This window comes from Antedon bifida, chromosome 1, assembly GCF_963402885.1.
Source record: "Antedon bifida chromosome 1, ecAntBifi1.1, whole genome shotgun sequence".
Lineage (NCBI taxonomy): Eukaryota > Metazoa > Echinodermata > Crinoidea > Comatulida > Antedonidae > Antedon > Antedon bifida.
In genome coordinates this window covers 13681432-13701400 of record NC_136226.1, presented here as the reverse complement: position 1 = coordinate 13701400, position 19969 = coordinate 13681432, and the positions used below count along the sequence as shown (strand labels likewise).

Below are 19969 nucleotides of genomic sequence, written 5' to 3'. Positions count from 1 at the left end.
ACATTTTCGTGTGTTGATAATTTTGCAAACGCCATTTTAGTTAAAAGTCTAGCCTAAGCCTATAACGTACCTTAAAATACTTTTGTATTAAAAAGGTCAAATAGATGTCTAAGCTTAGACGAGGCACCGCATGTTAGGCCTAGCCTACAGTAATTTGAACATCTACTGTACAATACAGTACCTAAGCCTAAATACCAGACTAGGTCTATGTCAGCTTCGTGTCATCTGCATTTTAGCAGTAGGCCTACTGTAGTATTAATGGTTCTATACTGTATATCGTCTTATTTGTTTGTGCCACCCACTGCGAAATTGACACGGAAGCATCGCCGATTGCGGCGGTACTGACTGGGAGAGACCATATGTAAGCACGTGTAAATTTTATAAAATTAAAATTCATCTTTATTTTTCATGATTTAAGGGACAATACACCTTCAAACATATTTACATAATACGAATAGTTATTTAACACAATTTTTATTACTAATTAATTTAAAATTACTATTTTTTGTTTACAGTGAAGAAAGCATTATTATATCCGAATCATCAGTGTTGAAAACACTGTCATTAAGTTCATTGAAATCAGTTAAAAGAGGCGATGTACAAATTACAAACAATGAAAATTTATGTCTGGCAAAAGAGGACAAGTGGACTGCTATTCTTTCAGATTATCAGAAGCAGAAAATTAGCATCTCTAACAATGAACTGCGAGGGGATTGTGGTACGTTAATTATTGCTTCAATTTTCCCACATATTTTGACTAGGCTATGAAAATGATCATTTATTTATTTATTTATTTGGTATATGAATACAATCCTAGTGGGCAAATATGTGATTTACAAAACAGTTAACAGCAAAGGCAACGAGGAAAAACAAACTTGAAGTAAATATTGTTACAGAATCTACCTATTGCTTTTCTACATCTTTTGAGTGTATTATTTGATAAATATCTATTTCATTTTTTAGTCTAATAATTTATATATTGGAAATATATTGTCCCCATGAAAAAATAGTTTTAAAAAATTCTTACTGAATAGACCATTTCAATGTCACATTATTATTTGCAATAAACCATAATTTAATGAATAAAGTACAACTAGAGCTCATTGATTCTATATTTATTTTTAAAAAAGCATAAAAATAAAAAGGTCATATATCCATTTATGTAAACACAACACTAAAACAAATTCTGGAAATGGAATTTGTGAACTTTAGACAAATAAATTACAATGGTGATCATTCATTCACTCAGTTAATACACATGATATTTTGTTTTTGCTTTGTAGAAGCTCAGGGCTATAAATGTGATAAAGAATGCTATGGGGGTTGCTGGGATGTTGGAGCAGATAATTGCTATGATTGCGAATCCTTTAAATTAGAAAGTAAAGAAGGTAGCAGATGTGTTAATTTTTGCAACGCTTCAAGAGGGTTTGTTGGATTTTATTATTTTATAGTTATATTATAGGGACCCAACAAAGTGTCTCCTTAATAGGGCTCTCCCCTAAAGGGTTCAATGTAGTGTTCAAACATATATTACACAGAAAAGTGTTCCCTTAGAGAGGTATCCTCTAAATAGGGTTGTCCCAAAGAAGGGTTACCACTCATTTTGTTCAACAGAAACGTGTCCCCTAGACAGGGGTGTCCTACATGAGAGGTTCTACTGTACCTGAGAATTACTGAATGTACTTTGAGCCCATGATCATAGAAGTAGTAGCTAAGCATCTCATCTACAACTCATCTTCAATTAATATTACTTCTTTATGTATTGCTGTTGTGATATGAGAAAATATTGACTTCTGCTAAGAATACAGGTGTAAAGAATTTGTTTTAATAGAATTGAACTAATAATATGTTGCGACAAGTATTTCTTTAATGCGTATCCTTGCCATGAAAACCTTCAGATAATCTTCATTTTGTTATTCATTTCTTTTTCATTTCTGCAGTGAATATGAATATCATAATGAAAATAAAACATGCGGCCTATGTGACAAACAGTGTGATGGGACTTGCACTGGACCAGTAAGTTGGTGATAAATAACCTTGTTTTTAGTCAATGATTAAAAAAATCCTACTACTTTACTTCAAATGGCAAGATATTTAACAATAGTAATTAGAGGTTTCTTTTTAGGCTGGCTGACTGGTTTGATACACTGTATATAGAATTCATTTCGATGTTTTAATTTCTATTTGATAGAGTTCTTCTGAATGTCTGAGCTGTAGAAATTTCCAAGATGGCGATAAGTGCAAAGAAGAGTGTCCAGAATATAAATACCCAGATGCTGATAAAGTATGCAGACCTTGCCATAAAGATTGTGTATTGGGGTGAGTAAACAAAGTTTCAGGTTATGTTGTTATGGTACCATGAAAATGTCTTTGCACAGCCACCCAGTGCACAACCACCCTTCGCACAGCCACAACTGTCTCACTAACATTTTTTTTCATTTGGCAGATGTACTGGTGAATCGCACATTAAAGGAGAAGGTGGATGTGATGATTGTTATGTTACTAAGATTGACCATGATCAGAATAAACATGAGATTGTAAGTCCTTGTTACGTTACTTAAAAACAAAATGCATTGGACGTTATAGAATGTTCCATTTGTTGGAATGTTATGTTTCATGTTCATTAACTTGATTTTGTTACTTTCTAATTAGTATTACTATTTTTGACCCACTTTAGAGGGAATGTCTACCAAGGACGGCATCCTGTAGTGAGCATTTCTATGAAATAAAAGCTATAGCAGAGGCTAGGGTAAGTATAACTAAACTTTTTTAATTGTGTGTCAGGTTGCTTTGCTGTTAGAGTTTGAAGCAAAAATATATTAATTAAAATGTGAATTAAGTCAGTCATATTATTTTACAAAATAATAAATAAAATTTGTAATCTTATAAAAATATAAAATGTTTTTTAAATGAGTTTACAGCACACAATTCAACATACAGTACTTTGAATTTTCAACGTTTAAAAAACATCTTATATTTTTATCAGCATGTATGAACTTTCATTCAAACTTATGAAAATATATAGTTATTAAGTCAAATAAATGTGTAATTGATGTGAATATGTTTAATTTCAAGCCATCTTGTTATTATTGTATGTACAGATTTGTCGAGAGTGCAACAGCATTTGTCTAAATTGTTCAGGTCCAAGCTCAGATGACTGCGTGTCCTGTATATTAACCAGTGTTGATGGTAAATGTGTGGAGAAGTGTGATTCAAATCAGGGTGCTTTCAATGGAAAGTGCATCCAGTGCCATGAACAATGCAGCAGTGGATGTAATGGGCCAACTGCCAAGGACTGTAAAACATGTGCCAAGGCACAGATTGACTTCAATGGAGGAACAGTAAGTTTTAAAAAATGTGTATATTACAGACTATAAACATTATTTTGTAACCCACAGTGCGTGGTTATATTACAATATTTGGAAATAAAGTTAAATAATAATAATAAATAAACATGATTGTATAACAATGTCAGGATAGTGAACATTTTCATAATCTTTTTGGAGAATTTTATTTCACTAAATTTGGATTTTATCTACCATGTATTTTCCTATGCATGCGACCGTATTTACGAAAGGTATATATGATTAATTGGTCCACTGCACTGATGGTGATTTTAACAGTTAGGTCCAGCCATGGAAGCTAGATGGTGACTGTTTGGCCACATCCTCAGGCTCAATGAAGGCACTCAGGCAAACAAAGCCATACTATTCTATTTCGCAGAGCTACACCAACCAAAGATCAGAGTAAGGTCACATACGACCCTACCAATAACTCTAAAATCTCCATACACATTTAAAATATTATTTATGACTTTATACCATAAAACAAATTGCACACAATAGGTCATCTCAGAAAGATCCCATCCAAAACCTTTACCAAATTAGCCCAGGTGGAGCAGTCAGAAGTCTACTCAGCATAAAGACATTAAACTAACTATGATGTTGATTATTTTCTTGTAGTTTGAGTGTGTTCGGTCTTGCCCTAAAGATCTGACGATAGGTGTTTGTGTTGATGGGTAAGAAATACTATATATATTGTGGTAATAGTTTTGGTAATATGTACTTAATGGAGTGTACTAAATAGTTTTGTGACATACAAAAGAAAAAAATTGCCTGAGTAAAGTAAAGTAGTCTTATTTATATTAAACTTTTTATTTCGGTATAACATTTTGTCGGCAGCTGAATTTAATTGCATTAAAAAAAATCGCAGGAATATAATAACAATTTCAAACTAATGAAATTACAAGATATAAAGCTTTAAACATTTATCAATTGATTTAAATAGTGGAAAAGTTATTATTCATAAATTAAAGCATTCAATTTCTATTCACGAACTGAATGTATATTCATTTATTCAAATATAGAAAAAAATTACTTATTTTAATTAAATTGAAACATCAAATCTAATCTAAATTGTATTGCAGTAATAAATTGCCTTAAAAGAATTTAAATTTATTTGATTATTAAAAACAATTGCACAACGTACTGTTTAGTACTAACCTATACTTAGTGTAGTATTAGTCCTTTACTAAGTATAGTACTAACCTATACTAAGTATAGTAGTCATCCTTTACTAAGTATAGTACCAACCTATACTAAGTATAGTAGTTGTCCTTTACTAAGTATAGTAGTCGTCCTTTACTAAGTATAGTACTAACCTATACTTGGTATAGTATTAGTCCTATACTAAGTACATTACTAACCTATACTAAGTATAGTAGTTGTCCTTTACTAAGTATAGTACCAACCTATACTAAGTATAGTACTAGTTTACTGTATACTAAGATATCATTTTTGTCAACCTCTGTTGTTCACTTGGAATAGAATAATACAGAGCTTTTGATTTGCGATGATTGACAACCAAACTACAACATGTGTCCTCACTCCTCACCTTGACACAAGTTTGATGGTTTCTAGGTCCAGGCAGCCAGCAACAACAACAACACAATTATTGACCTGACCTAGGTTGGTCATCGCAAATCAAAAGCTCCCTTATAAGAGACTTGACATGCAAAATCATTCTTAAGTAATCATTATTAGTAGGGCACAATAGCATACATGTCACTAAGGCTATGTTCAGACCCATGGCGTTAGACCGTTTTAGCGTACAACGTTACTAGCAAGGTCACATTACAAACCGCAGAGAAAAAAATGAGGTGTTCAGACCCATAGCGTACGATTATCGTTACAACGGAAGTGCGTCATTTAGGTTGGTTCTAGTTGCATATTCATGTGCTCTTACCCACGTGTTTTCATCATTATTTCCACTGTATATAGGCCTAGATCTCAGCCCTACAATTATGACAACATTTGCCGTAAATAAAACATACCTCAGCATTTATTTAAGAAAAATATAGTAAAGCCAAATTTATATTTCTATTGTTTTATTTTGTAGTAAAAAAACATTTTCCCCAGGCTCTTGTGTTACGAAAATAAAGCAGGCCTCCAAATGATGAAGATGGAGATTGTGTTAATCACATATGGGTGGAAAAAAATTGATTGTGATTAGTCCAGACCAGTCAGTTAAAAAAACCCCTTAACTTGCTAATAAAAATGACACAGCTCCCCTTGTTTGTTTACTGAATTTTTTAGGAGTTAGGGGGTTTTCAGCATTAAACTTGTCCAGTCTAGTCTGCCTCATATATGAATGAGTGACTTGATGTCCCACCAAGCTAGTTTTTAGCTTGAATGAAATGCGTGAATGGCTCTTAGCTAGGCCTAGGCCTAAAAGGGGACGGGGTCGTAGTCACTATGTTTAAATACAAGGTGAATTTATTTATGTCATTTGTTAGAAAATATAATGGTAATCAATTGATACATGTAGTTTGTAGCCTATTTTTTTTTAACAGTTGTATTTGTAGCCTAGTTAGGCCTTATTTATTCTGGCCTTTTTGTTGTTGAAATCCATCTCTCACACATTGACGATACAAGATGTCAGCCTAGGTCAAACCTTGTTTCGCGTCATAACAGGAAACGTTCTGATTGGATACAACGTTGACTTACAGTAGCGTCGTACGCTAAAACGGTACTATCAACCGTTTTCCACTACAACGCTACAACCGTTGTACAACGCGTTGTACGCTAATCCCCAACTGTTCAGACACACATTCTTTTAGCGTCGTACGCTAAAACGGTCTAACGCCATGGGTCTGAACAGGGCCTTAGTGTGGTATATGCTAGACCAATACTAAATCAAAGCTGGAGTATCTATTCAATTTCTTATGTTGTTTTGCAGAATAAATTGAGCAATCAAATTTGTTAGGTAACCAGATAACTGCATCTTGGATTAAAAAATATTTATTTTTTAATTTTTAGCTTGAAATCAAATTGAAGCTTGGATTGTATTACTAAAAACATCTTTGGTTGGCTCTATTCAGGTTTATAATAAGACAAGCATTTTACAACATTTGCAGATTATTGGCATGAAGTTTGCACTAAACACTACTGCATATGTTTGCATAAAATGTGAATAAAATTTGAATAATGCTACGTCTTGTGCTAACAGAATAAGTAGTTTGAAAATAAAACATTTGATTTTTTATTGTTTTTGACAGTTTTAAAGCTTCAAATAAGTGATTGATTGCTATTTGATCATAATGTGTGTATTTTATTTCTTTTAGGTCGGATGACAACGTTGTAGGAATAGTGGTTGGTCTGGTTTGTGCCGTTCTCTCAATCATAGTCATGCTGATGCTCGTCTTTTATTGCTACTTCAGACGAAAGAAAGAATCTAAAGAATACTATGATTTACCAGCAGCTGTTGTGAGTTTCATTTCTTCCAAGTTTTTAGGTCATTTTGTTGTGTACAAACCTGCTTAAATACTTTGTATTTGCAGGGAAGAGTGAAATAATTCACTCATCCCTCGTATTTGTATGATGATAATCTTCAAATTGAGGAAATTTGGGTTAGGGCCTCGATGGATCCATGGCAGCTTACCATCAAGGAGCTGCATTTTTCTTTGGCGGTGGTTTTTATAAACCTTTATTTGATTTAAATGTTATCTTTTTTTTATTTTAGGAAGTACCATTACATGATGCTAAGTTCAACAGAGTTGTAAGTATTTTACATAGAAATTTATTATCCTATAATATTATAATTTATTTTGCAGAGTTTAGAAACAAAGAAATAAACTTAACACAACAAATTATCTTGAAATTTTACATTATAATCTATGGCTATTTCAGTTTCTGTTAGAACAATACGTATTATTAATTCTTTGTTGTAGACTGCTCGTGCAAGTGGGCGTGCTCCAAATAAAGCCAAGTTGACCATCATTAAACAGACGGAGATCATAAAAGGCGCTGAACTAGGAGCTGGTGCCTTTGGTACAGTCTACAGTGTAAGTGTAAAGTAACAGTATTTACCGAGTGTGACCAAGTAAAATTATTAATGTTTATACTATAGATATTGCAAAATGTACACTTGCTACTGTGTAATATCCGAATTGCGATTAGATTCAAATCCTTATGTACAATGAATATAGTTACAGGGGAATAGGAATAATAAATAGTGGGTGTGATTATTCCCTGAATGCCTTAAAGGAAAGGAACACCCTGGGCTAAATGTGCCATTGTGCTTATAGATAAATATAATAAAAACATGATTACAATGGTTCAAGGTACAATAGTAAGCAATTTAGTTAAAAAATAGACTTTTAAACGACAACATATCGGAAATTGAACAGCGCCATTTTGACAGGTTAAGAGCAATTAAGTGACGTCAGATTAGGTGGACGCATTCAAGCAAATCCAAGCGTCCATCGTCTTAGTACAGTATTTCAATATGGAAGTGCGGGATATAACCATAAATAAAATCAATTAAATAGCCTAACATACTTAATATTTTCGGAATATGGCTTGGAGTTTTTATAATTCAGAAAATTTGGAACCAGAATATATAGAAAGAGAGTTAGTTTTGCATCGTGCTGATGAGGAAAAAAGAACATTCTTGAGCATAACAAGCCGTCGAAGAATGGTGTACTTGCGGCCAGTGTATCTGTACTGTATGCCTTACACTAGGCCTAGAACTCGTGTTGAACAAAAATAAAGTAGACACTGCATCGTCAACCAACAGCCTCCGTTTGGAAGGTTTGTCAGTTAATTCCCCTACCAAATCCCGTTTGAAACAGCTAGGCAATAAAAGTAACAATAGATTAACAATAGCTGAAAGATTTACGAATTGGCTTGCAGAAGAAAAGATCGATCGAAGGTTTGTTTACCAAGTCAGCGCATGCTCATACCGTGTCATCGCCGTCCTGCATGACCGCATGTCGCGTTATTAGCCAATCATATTAGCGGATTCGCTTAGCCAATAGAAGCGCTGAATGCAACCGCGAATCTTAAAATGTTCGTCGGCCGTATCTGACGTCACAAACAGGCTGCCATGAGCACAAGATGGCGATTTTCAAATGTCTTGAAAACAGCTTTAAAATCCTGTTTACTAGAAAACTACAAATCCGATTTAAACATAAATTGTTCTGAATATTAAGTTGGTAGGGTTACTTTTATAATAGTTAGGTAAAATATTAGGTTGTTCCTTTCCTTTAATATTGGATTGACCAGACAGAGTCTTGTGTCCAAATTTAGTCTTAACTACTGTAGGTGGTGGGATTACACTCTAACATGGAATTGTACTCGTTAATAAATTAAATCTGTGTGGTTATGTATAGTATTCAAAACAAATTTTTATTCACCGATAATAAAAATTGCAGTGTAAAAAGTAATTATAGAAAGACTTAAATATTAGTGTCCAGTGAACAATGAATCACAAAAAGCTATCAAGAATGACAGGTTTTTAAATGAATCTGCAAACAATTTCCCTTGAGCATCTCATGAAATAACGTTTGTGTAATTATTAGAGTACTATAAGTTATTAATTACAGCACTGAATTTATATATAATAATTATGAACTATTATATCAAATTACATTTTGTAAGTGATATATTAATTTAATTTGTTTTTTTTTTTCCAAATGCACTGATTAAAAAAAAAATCTTTCTCAATGTCTCAATATCATCTCTATACCTTTTTTCTTCACTTTCCCACAAAAAGTGACCAAATAACATCATCACCCCTGCCCCCTTCCAACTTCCCCCCCCCCCCCATCCCTCCAAAGACTTCAACTGGGTTTTATTTAATTATACAGCATATTCTTTTCTTTAACTTTCAGGGATTTTGGGTTCCTGATAATAAACGTTTTCGAATTCCAGTTGCTATCAAAGTTCTTCAGGATATGTCGCCCTCGTCTAGTGATGAGCTACTAGCTGTAAGTACAAAAGTGTACAGTAGACCTATATTAGGACAAAACAAAGTTTCTCACTGAATGTCCTAAATGAGGGGTTCTGTTTCTACTGTATTAGATTAGTAACTGTTTAAAAATGCATTTTGTTTTATTTGAGGACCGCTGGAATTTTCATTATTTTGTTATTATTGATTTTAAAACCAATTTTATTATGTGAAAGCCAAAATTGTAAAAACTAGAAAATTGTGATTCTGGTGTCTGATTAAATGGCAATTCCATTCATTCTTATAAACATACTTCAAAGGATAGAGGTATTATTTAAGTCAACTAGGTACATAGTAATAACTAGATACATCCATATAGATCTTTTAATGTTTATTTTATTTTATATATTATATTTATTTATTTATTTATATTTGTTTTAATCCATTTTGTTCATTTTTTATAACTCAAGGAGTCTGGTGTAATGGCAACGGTTGAGCATCGTTGTGTATTACGTCTACTTGCAGTCTGTATGTCTGAGCCTATGATGATGATTACTCAGCTTATGCCACTGGGGGCATTGTTAGACTATGTCCGAAAGAACCATAATCAGATTGGTGCATACCATCTTTTGAACTGGAGTATGCAAATATCCGAGGTATTTGTTCTTTTTCATGTAAATCAATACTAGTCTTAAAATTAAGACTACTTAGATAGATACAACTAATACAAACTGATAAATGGAGTTGTATATTTGTTAAAACACAAACCCTATTAAACAATTTATTTGCTGCCCATGTTGGGCAGAAGGAGATCTTCTTATCCCTCGTCCTTACCTTGAAATCGTTAAACTTTCTTTTAGTTTCAATGCTCCTTCTTTCTTCAAATCTCTACCTTTAAGCATTCGTAACTCTTAAAATTTCTTCTCCTTTAAATCTCTTTTGAAAAAACACCTGTTTCTCTCTCTCTGATTTTATTTCTTTTTATCCTTCTTTTATTGTTGGCCTACTGTATAAAGTTCATTGCCTAATGTGTTTATATATATATATATATATATATATATATTTTTTTTATATCTTTGTTAATTTTGTGTTTTTATAGTTTATTTTGTATTTACTGTTTGTATTGTTTGAGGGTCCCTAATGATCAGCTGATGCTGGATGGACCACCCTCATAAAATATTGTTGAAATAAATAAATTAAAAAAATATATCTACTTCTATCTGATTGTCATGGAAAGTTTTATTTCAGAATATTGAATTAGAGGTCAGCAGACAACTAATTGTATTAACTACAATAAGTACAGTTTCACAAAATGAGTTGTTGTTAAGCCTTATCTACACTATCAAACTTTATGTGACGAAAAAATGTGATGTGCCCATATATGGACATGATGATGTCATATCACTACCATATTTGGGCACATCACAATTTTTTGTCAAACTAGTTTGATAGTGTAGGCTTAGCCTTACAGTTTACTTCAAACAAACACAAAGATGTTATGAGAATACAATATTTTGATATATTTATACGTTTTGTTTTAAATAATTTTAGGGTATGGAGTACCTAGAATCAAAACATTTGATTCACAGAGACTTGGCAGCCAGAAATGTTCTTGTACAAAGTCCCAATCAAGTAAAAATTACAGATTTCGGATTGGCAAAGTTTCTTGATGTAGATCAGCAGAAATTTCTTGCAGAAGGTGGAAAGGTACATTGTCCTCTAGTTGAATTGTTACACTAATTGTTAATTAATTTTTACATACAATTGTTAATTATTACATTACAATTGAAACGTGATATTACAATAGTTCATAACACAACTATCATCTTCATTACATATATAAACTTTTTAGTTATGTGCAAATTGATTGTTCATTGACCGTAATTTAAGTGTATTTATTTGACCTTTATTTTAGGTTGCTGTGAAGTGGTTAGCTCCTGAATGTTTGAAGTATGCTCTTTTTACCCATGAAAGTGATGTTTGGAGCTTTGGTAAGTTCTTGACTAGCAAATATTGTATTTATTTATTTATCTATTTTATTGATTTCAGCAACATTTAAACACATAGACTTGAGTGTGCTAAGGAGAGGCAAAGGGTTGCAGTACCATTGTCTCCATGTGTTAAACATTGTTGAAATTGTGTATGTATATGGCCCCAAGTAAGAACAACCATGTGTTGATCTAGGCCTCAGTTGTTAAATAAAATTGAATTGGCACTCAAAGCATACACACAATACTATAAAACATAATAGTAGTTGGATCAGAAAAACAAAAACCTTAATAATAGAATAAAGTTAACATGTGACTTTTCTCCCATATAGGTGTTACAATTTGGGAATTGATGACCTTTGGGTCAAAACCATATGAAGGTCATCGAGCACGAGATATTCTTGATCTGATTGATAAAGGAGAACGTCTTAAACAGCCCACGATATGCACTATAGATGTATACATGTTGTTACTTAAGTGTAAGTTATTATTCATTTTGTAGACCCATTTGTATTAAACCCTCATTAGCCTATGACAGCTTTATGTCAATACATTGCATAGCAGCTCAAGACGTCCACATGTTGGGAGTTGGTAGGCCTAGCAAATTCCCAAAATGGTATGTTTGTGCAACTATGATGCATACATTGTACCATACTGGCATTCAATTCACCATCAAGTTTTTCATGCCATTTTCAGTATAGGTAATTTTTACAAATAATATAACTTTTAATAATGCGTTTGTTTTATAGTAATTTCACAAAATGTTTTAAAATTTGTTTACAGGTTGGGTTATTGATCCAACTGCACGACCAAAGTTTTCCTTCCTTGTTGAAGAATTTGGAAAGATGGCTCAAGACCCACAGAGATTTGTTGTAATTGAGGTAAGGAGAGAAAAGTTCATAAGTCCTGATGTTTCATTTTTTGGGAATTTCACATGATTTCATATTATTTATGTTATAAATTTTGTAGAATGATGATGAGAAGCAGTTACCAACGTTCGATAAAGAAGAATTTTATAGCGACTTCTTTGATGATGATGATGCAGTTTGTCAGAATGGTATACTTAGTAGTAATGCTCTTGTTGAGGCTGAGGACTATCTCACTCCAATGGATCTGTCTACTGAAATTGACGTAAGTAATACTAGTGTGTTCTCAGTGGGATATTTATTTTATTTTTATATCTAATTAAAATCGATAAACTTCCAATATAAATAAATACCCATTTCACATGGCTTAGCAAAACTCTGGAATTTCCAAACGTATACATTTTGTATGTTGTGCGACTCAATGTTTGCAAATTCCGGAGTTTTGCTAAGCCATGTGAAATGGGTATTTATTTATATTGAAAGGTTGACGATTTTAATTAGATATAAAAATATACAGTTGTATTTCTTTTTGAGATGTAGTTTTTTAAATGGACCTATTTTTCCATATGATGTATATACGGACACACCATTGCTATAAAAGTGTACTACTTTGTGTGTGTGTGTGTTCAAAACAGATGGAAAGTAAGAGTGTCTGTGTTAGTTTCTTTTACCATCAATAACATTTATTTCTTGTCATGTAGACATTGTTATTATTCTCTGCACTATTAAAGTAACTAACAAACAGTATCTATACTATTGAGCATATATCTATTCTTGTACGATATTCGTAGAATGCAGATTTCACATAATAATAATGCAAATGCTTGCTTGCCCTACACAAGTTCCAATTGGATTGTCCAATTGATTATACTTTGACTTTTTCATTTTGAATAATAAATAAATGTTCATTTTATTTGATTTGAAAATAAAATATTTAACTGCATAGTAATTTGTATGTTGCTGCATGATTTGCATGGATCTTGGTGTATTCCTTTCTCAAGAAACTACTTAATTACTTAAACTAGTGTCCAGTTGCAATGTTAATTCAGTTTTGCATGGCTCTCTGGTGGACTTATTACACTTTCCAACTACATTCTTATCCCCTAAGTGTTAAGTCGGTTTTGCATGGCTCTCTGGTGGACTTGTTTCACTTTCCAACTACATTCTTATCCCCTAAGTGTTAAGTCGGTTTTGTATGGCTCTGTGGTGAATGTGTCACATTCAGAAAATGGTTTAATCATTGAGGGAAAAAAACATTTTTCATGGTTTAATTTTTAAAGGAAGTAGAAACAAAAAGAAAAACATGAAAAATACAAAACTGATAGAGATGAACTCGGACAGTCCTAAAGAAATTAGTTGCTCTTTGTTTATGCCAATACTTCTACAACTACCTACTGGCATATATAACTTCATAAAGTCTGATTTAAGAGAATACTGTTGTTATTTGTAGATGTTCAGGAGCCCTCTATAATATTTACAGTATTTGTATGCATGGTATCATTTGGCTAGGGAATGGCTATGTTCATTGAATGTATTCATTACATAAAATACTATAACTATTACAAAGCACCTACCACGGAATATGTTATCATTTCATTTTATAATTCTTTATTATTCATCTGAAACTACAAATATAAACTCACTGCACATATTTAAGGACTTAAGCGCAACGGTTTTATACATCACACATTATATTGTATGCTTGACATATCCATCATAGAACGCCGAATTTAACTACTCTAAAATAACCTTAGTTCAGTAAAACACATCTTAAAGTTAGTGGCTAAAACCATTATTTCTACAGGGTATACCACCAGGGGAGGCTGAATATATTAATGAGGAACCTGTTAATCATTATCAGGATTTGATCAAAGAAAAAATGGAAGAGTCCGAAGATGAATTGGAATCAGGTGAGATGGTTATTGTGATTGGTCGAATATTCTCTCTTGTCCTTGCATTTCAATCTCTTTTCACATCATTCATTTGTCAGCAGACTGTAACTTTTTTTTTAACAATTTTTATTTTGCTAAATTGTGCTATGCAGCTGATATAACAATAAATATTTATAATATAAAAGATTCAAATTTTGGTTTATTGCATTATTTTGAAGTGATTATTTAGCTGTTTTATTTGTTCGTTCTTCTTTGGTACAAGAGTAAGTAAGGATCATCACATGAATGTTTTTAATTACTATCGAACTTGTTAATATAATAATTATTATAATCATTTTTTTTATGTGTGGAGAATATATTGAATAAACGGCTGTTAACATTTTCTTTCTTTAGATCTCTCCATTTCATTTTGCATCATCCACTCCACACTTTTGTACTTTTGTAACATTTTCCTCCAGTCCACTTCATTCCTCACCTTATCTTTGTAATCTTTGGTTGCCTTACTCTCTACCCCAACTTCTAAATGTTTCATCCATTCATTCATTGACATTTCTCAAAGCTCTCTTTTCTGGTTCATCTTTTTCTAAATATTGTGTATCATTTTGTAATTGTATTCCATAAGGCATGTGAGTAAGTGTACAGATGCACTCTAGTTAAGTACTAAAACAAACAAGTTAAACAATGTTAGAGGGCACTATACATTAACAGAGTATATAGTGTAGTTTCTAGATGGACATTCTGTTTAATATTGGTAACAAAATATAACATCATGTTGTCATACATATACTTGAGCTGGAATCAAAGGAATACTAACTACTTAAAACATTACAATAACTTTGAGGCAAGTCTTACATGAAAATTACAATCAATTGTATACATTAACAAAAGTAAACCACCATTTATCATCCAGGTGCAATTGTTGCCATGCTATGTAATTTTTACAAATTTACAAAGTAATGACAATCCACACTATATACTATAACTGCCCATTTAAACAAGGTATTGTCTGTGCATCTATCCTTGTCTTCATGTTTTGACAGAGATAAAAAGGAACTAACCAAAGAATTTGTGTATACCTTAATATGTTGTATTTTTTTCTAGTTTGACTTTTTTTCAATATTATGATTTAGAGTAAAACTACATATATCAGCATTAGAATTTAAATGCATAATTTGAAATTGTAGAGAACACATAAAACACAATACCATCATATACCTTAAAACATGGAAATTACATTAGAGAGAAGAAAAAATTTTACCGGAATACAGCCAAAATAGTAACTTAAAATATTCTTCTTAACCTTTGTGGATATTTTACTAAATATAGTTTGAAATGGCCAATATTTAAAAGATACTTATTTTAATTATATTATTATATATTGTACTTACATTAGACAAACAGATCACAAATAAGTTACAATTATATAACTATTCCAATGAATTAACTTATAAAAGGTTACCTTATAATAGAAAATCTTTGATATTTCAAATAAAACCCTATTTTTTTTGACAATTAACAAGAAGGGGTTTATGGATTTTATAATAAACATTTCATGGTCTCACATTTTACTAATAATATTAAACAGATTCTAATGTAGATCAAGAGGTCCTTCAGAACACTTGTTGTAATATATAAAATAATATTTTACCTGGTGTTGATAACAGCATAACTATTGAGCATTTTCGTAGAATGTACTTGAAATGAATGTTGTGTATGTTATAAATGTATCTCCTGAATAGTTCTAGATTACACTTCCCAGTTTGATTTGATGTTTTTAAAATGTGTATTTAGATTTACAAGCATGTTATCTACCAGCTATGCAGTATCAAGATTTTTAAATGCCTGTTTGAAGTGTAAATAATCATAAATGTTTGTGTCTTTTTTCCTTTTAGGATTACGTACAAGTGTGGGAGTGAACGGAGATGCACCAACAATTCCAGCAAACTCTAGTAACCTGGGTGATTACATGGGTTTATCAGAGGTCACAGGAGACTCAATGGCCATCGGTCCACACATTGACAATCCAGAATATCATTCGTTAAACACACTTGATTCCAGCCCACAACTAAAGAGTAAAAATCCATGGGATCGTAAACCAACGGGACCAAAAGATAACAAGAAGGGCAAGAAAGGAGCAGCCAAAAATGATGACACATGCGGCGATAATGGCATATCGAGTGACGCACCACTTCAGGGTATACGACCACGTGCAGTTTCAAACGTATATGTTGATGACCAAATGCAGGTTATGTCGCGGCCAGCAGAACAAGACCCATTGGTTAATGGAGGAAGATTTGAGTCATCGGTCTGAGGCTTAGCTAAATTCCACAAAATATATATATATAAAACCTGTAAATAGTGCATAATTATACAGTACAGAATAGAGGCTCCATCTGTACTAGATATACTGTCTGTTAGTTGGTTTTGTGGTTTTTTATGTCTACCAAAAGTACATTGGCTTTACTCGGAATACACCATTGTTTATATACAACAAGTGTTCATTTAAAGATGTATATATTTTTTGAAGGCTTTGATAAACAGTATGGGAATTTTCCAGTTACGAACAAAATAGAATCAATTTTTGATTTGTAAAATTGCTAAGATTTAGAGTCACACAATGGCTTTACAGTAATCAAGTTGTAATAGTTATATCGAAATGCTTTAATGCCTTTATTAGCAAATTGTGTAGTTATGTGATGACCGTTTTATGCTTAGTAACATTTGAATGTTTAAGAGAACATTCGCAACTGTACGTGTTAATATGCAATGATGCTTGTCGTATTGCGCGATTATTCAACAATGTTGTATGATGTTCAATGAATGTGTTCTACTGCACCAATTCTTAATGTTGCATCCAGTAAAACTAAGCTAAACTGATCTATTTGTAATTATAATGAATGTTGTCATTACATTGAATTTTGTAAAGAATTTTACTTTATTTTTTTATGTTTTTTCATTATGTGATAAGTACAGCTAATTCTTAATAGTATCGTGTATTATATAGTTTATAAGTAAATTTGTATAAGTATTTTTATATTAAAGTTTTGTCTATAATACACTATACCATCATTGTGCATAGTGGTGTTTACTAATGTGTACAATATGATGGCATAGTGAATTGAGGAGTGTAAATAGTGTTATTTAATTGAAACATGCATTTTGGTGTAGTTATTTGTTTTTAATGTTTTTAAAAAGATTTTGACAAACATCGGTGCCTATATTATAAATTCTTATGTATTTTGGATAGAACATTGCCAGTAATCTCATAATATTAGAATAATCTACAACATTTAATGATTGAGAAAAAATATGCAATTTATGAATAAATCACGATAATTAAATTTATACGGTAATGGATTTTCAGGATTCAGCATTTCTAATTAACATTTGGTAAGGACTCTCTTGTAAATTTTAATGAAAATAAGGATTATTAATATGTATATAAAATGACATAGAAGAAGATAGGATTTGTTTTCATACACGCATACATGAACCTTGAGAAATCTTGTGAGAAAGTATAGTTTGGCCGCTATTTGTGCATGGCTATTACACATGCGCTGTAAAACTTTGGACATCTCGGGAAAAAAACAGGCATCTCATCAGTGTGTTTTCTTATACAGTAGATTTTCCACAAAATTGTCTTCACACTATGCAAACCTTGTTACATGTTGTTACTTTTTGCAGATGTGAAAAGGGTATAAGGGTGACAAATTATATTTATAGTAATGCATTAGGCTTTACAAACAATAAAAACCTTGTAGAAAAAATAGCTTTGTTAGTTAAGGTTTCTCTAAGCTTTAAATCATATGCGTATTTACAGTACAACACATACAGTAAGTACAAAATAGTAGATATATTATTTTAACTACAATAATATAGAGCAAATGTACTGTATATACTGTTTGAAAAACATCAGATATTTCAATTTTAGAAAAGATTTGTTTTCTGTTGGTTTTTTGTTGCAAATTTAACCAAACTGAACTACTGTAAATGGTATTATATCAACAATTAATTTACTAACTTAAGTTTTATAGTACTGTTATTAAATAATTTTGTTTTAACATGGTGTCCATTATACTTACCTAAATGCCAAGTTTTTATTAATAAAATTTTGTAAGAGAAATTAAATTGTTCCATGAAAAGAAATAAAATTATATTGCTGAATAAATTTCCAACAAAATGAATTGAACCCACAGAAGATTTTGATGAACTAAAACCGTTTGTTTTGTTGTTTTAGTTGTGCAATAAGAAGTGTCTTTCAAAAGTAAATTGTGCCAACAAACAATAACCCAAATGTTTCCAGAAATTAAAGTTTAACAAACGGCAAACATAAAAAGCAATTTATTTTAATTAGCAATGATTTTGCAAATTTGAATGAAAACCAGCATTGGAAATAATTGTGGAATACATATTTGCAATAATTATGTTTTACTACCTACTTTAGGTATTTTACTAAATATGATCAATAATTATCTCTATTAAAGCATCGTGATAATTTTTTGTTTATTAGCTTACAAAAAAATATGATTTATTTGAATTGGTAACTTGCATTGCATTGCATTTCTTATTGGTTTTATTGTAATATGATTTTTACTGATTTTCCTAATAATTATTTTGTTAAAATGTGTGTATGCATGCCTTATACATCATGGTATGTGGTAAAACATTTCTCTTATCATTTTAGCAAACCTATATATTCATTATTTGAAGCTCTGTCTACAAACTTTATGTGACAAAAAATGTGATGATGTCATATCACTACCATATTTAAGCATAACACATTTGTTGTCAAACTTGTTTAATAGTGTAAACAAAGCTTAGCATTATGATGAGTTATTTAAACAATATAAGTCATTGAAGGAGTAACAACAGCTAGTTTTTTACTCCTAAATCAAACTATAATAATTGATTCTAAAGTGTGATGATCTTGCAGCTTAAACTAGGATTGAGTGATAAGATAAACATTACATATGGGTAATAAAAAGAAAAGACTTGTGGAAAAGCAAAAACAACTTTTAAATTTTTACAGAGTCAATCAGTATGTCTCTGCAGGTAGTTTATGGGAAAAAATAATGTTAAGAATAATGTTTGTTATAATTTAATGTTTTTGATTTGATTGATTATGATGCCTTTACATGTACTAAGGTTTGGATGATGCATGTGTTTATAATTTGTCTTGATTAGAATTAGCTTAATATTTTAACTTTTTATATAATTATCTGTTCTTTCATGTATTTATATCTCATCTACTTAATGTTATTTTATATTTTAGAAATTAGTTTATAATTTAGTTGATGATTTTTGTAATTATGTATACATTTTTGATTATAAGTGTGATGTTTTAATGTATTAATATTCATTGCCCCTGTTGTTTATCTTGCCTCATCTAATGTTTTACAGTTATATAATAGTCATTACGATCATTCATTGTAGACAGTTGGAAAACAAATATAATTTTGATTAATTGTAAAAAATGTATTCATTATTGTCGCTGCTTTTATTATATAACAAGATGTCATTTCTTTACTTAAATTGCAAGTAATCTATTTCTTTGTTTATTAAAACTAAACATATTCTGATATCTCATTCACTACCTGTACAGGAACAATATGACAAATTGTTATTACTATTAGTATTTATTTTCACACACATTGGTTTAAAGAGTTTTTCAAAGTTTTTTTTTTTTTTTGAATGATGATCCAATATTTTTACTGATCGTTTCATGCACAATGTATAATCACATCCAGCTAGCAAATTCGGTGCTCATAATCTTCAGGTCATATGTCATCGTACATGGCATATTTCTTGTAACATATAGCGTGGTATACGTGTGTAACATTTGTGTCAAAATGATGTTATCGTACGTTTATCATTTTGAGTATTTCGGAATTTCTTTGCATTTACACCTTTTCTGCATGTACAGTCCGCAGGGAAAGAAAAGACACCTATTTTTGTTTGTATCGTATGTTGGTATATTTGAGTTTCTTTCAACTTT

The 19969-nt window shown here is 31.3% G+C and overlaps 1 protein-coding gene across 1 annotated transcript in view; it reads left to right on the top strand.

Annotated features, from left to right (window-relative positions):
• The window catches only part of LOC144834908 (melanoma receptor tyrosine-protein kinase-like), a 49369-nt gene extending 29638 nt beyond the window's left edge, over window positions 1-19731 (top strand). Inside the window, exons 10-29 of the mRNA XM_078689895.1 lie at window positions 516-718; window positions 1284-1425; window positions 1941-2016; window positions 2192-2319; window positions 2447-2537; window positions 2678-2749; window positions 3102-3341; window positions 3963-4018; window positions 6623-6764; window positions 7021-7056; window positions 7229-7342; window positions 9173-9268; window positions 9699-9884; window positions 10780-10935; window positions 11144-11219; window positions 11549-11695; window positions 12000-12097; window positions 12186-12347; window positions 13887-13992; window positions 15867-19731. Of these exons, the coding sequence (XP_078546021.1) occupies window positions 516-718; window positions 1284-1425; window positions 1941-2016; window positions 2192-2319; window positions 2447-2537; window positions 2678-2749; window positions 3102-3341; window positions 3963-4018; window positions 6623-6764; window positions 7021-7056; window positions 7229-7342; window positions 9173-9268; window positions 9699-9884; window positions 10780-10935; window positions 11144-11219; window positions 11549-11695; window positions 12000-12097; window positions 12186-12347; window positions 13887-13992; window positions 15867-16285 (2746 nt within the window). The 3' untranslated portion in view covers window positions 16286-19731. The remainder of the gene's footprint in view (window positions 1-515; window positions 719-1283; window positions 1426-1940; window positions 2017-2191; window positions 2320-2446; window positions 2538-2677; window positions 2750-3101; window positions 3342-3962; window positions 4019-6622; window positions 6765-7020; window positions 7057-7228; window positions 7343-9172; window positions 9269-9698; window positions 9885-10779; window positions 10936-11143; window positions 11220-11548; window positions 11696-11999; window positions 12098-12185; window positions 12348-13886; window positions 13993-15866) is intronic.
• The last annotated feature ends 238 nt before the right edge of the window (window positions 19732-19969 follow it).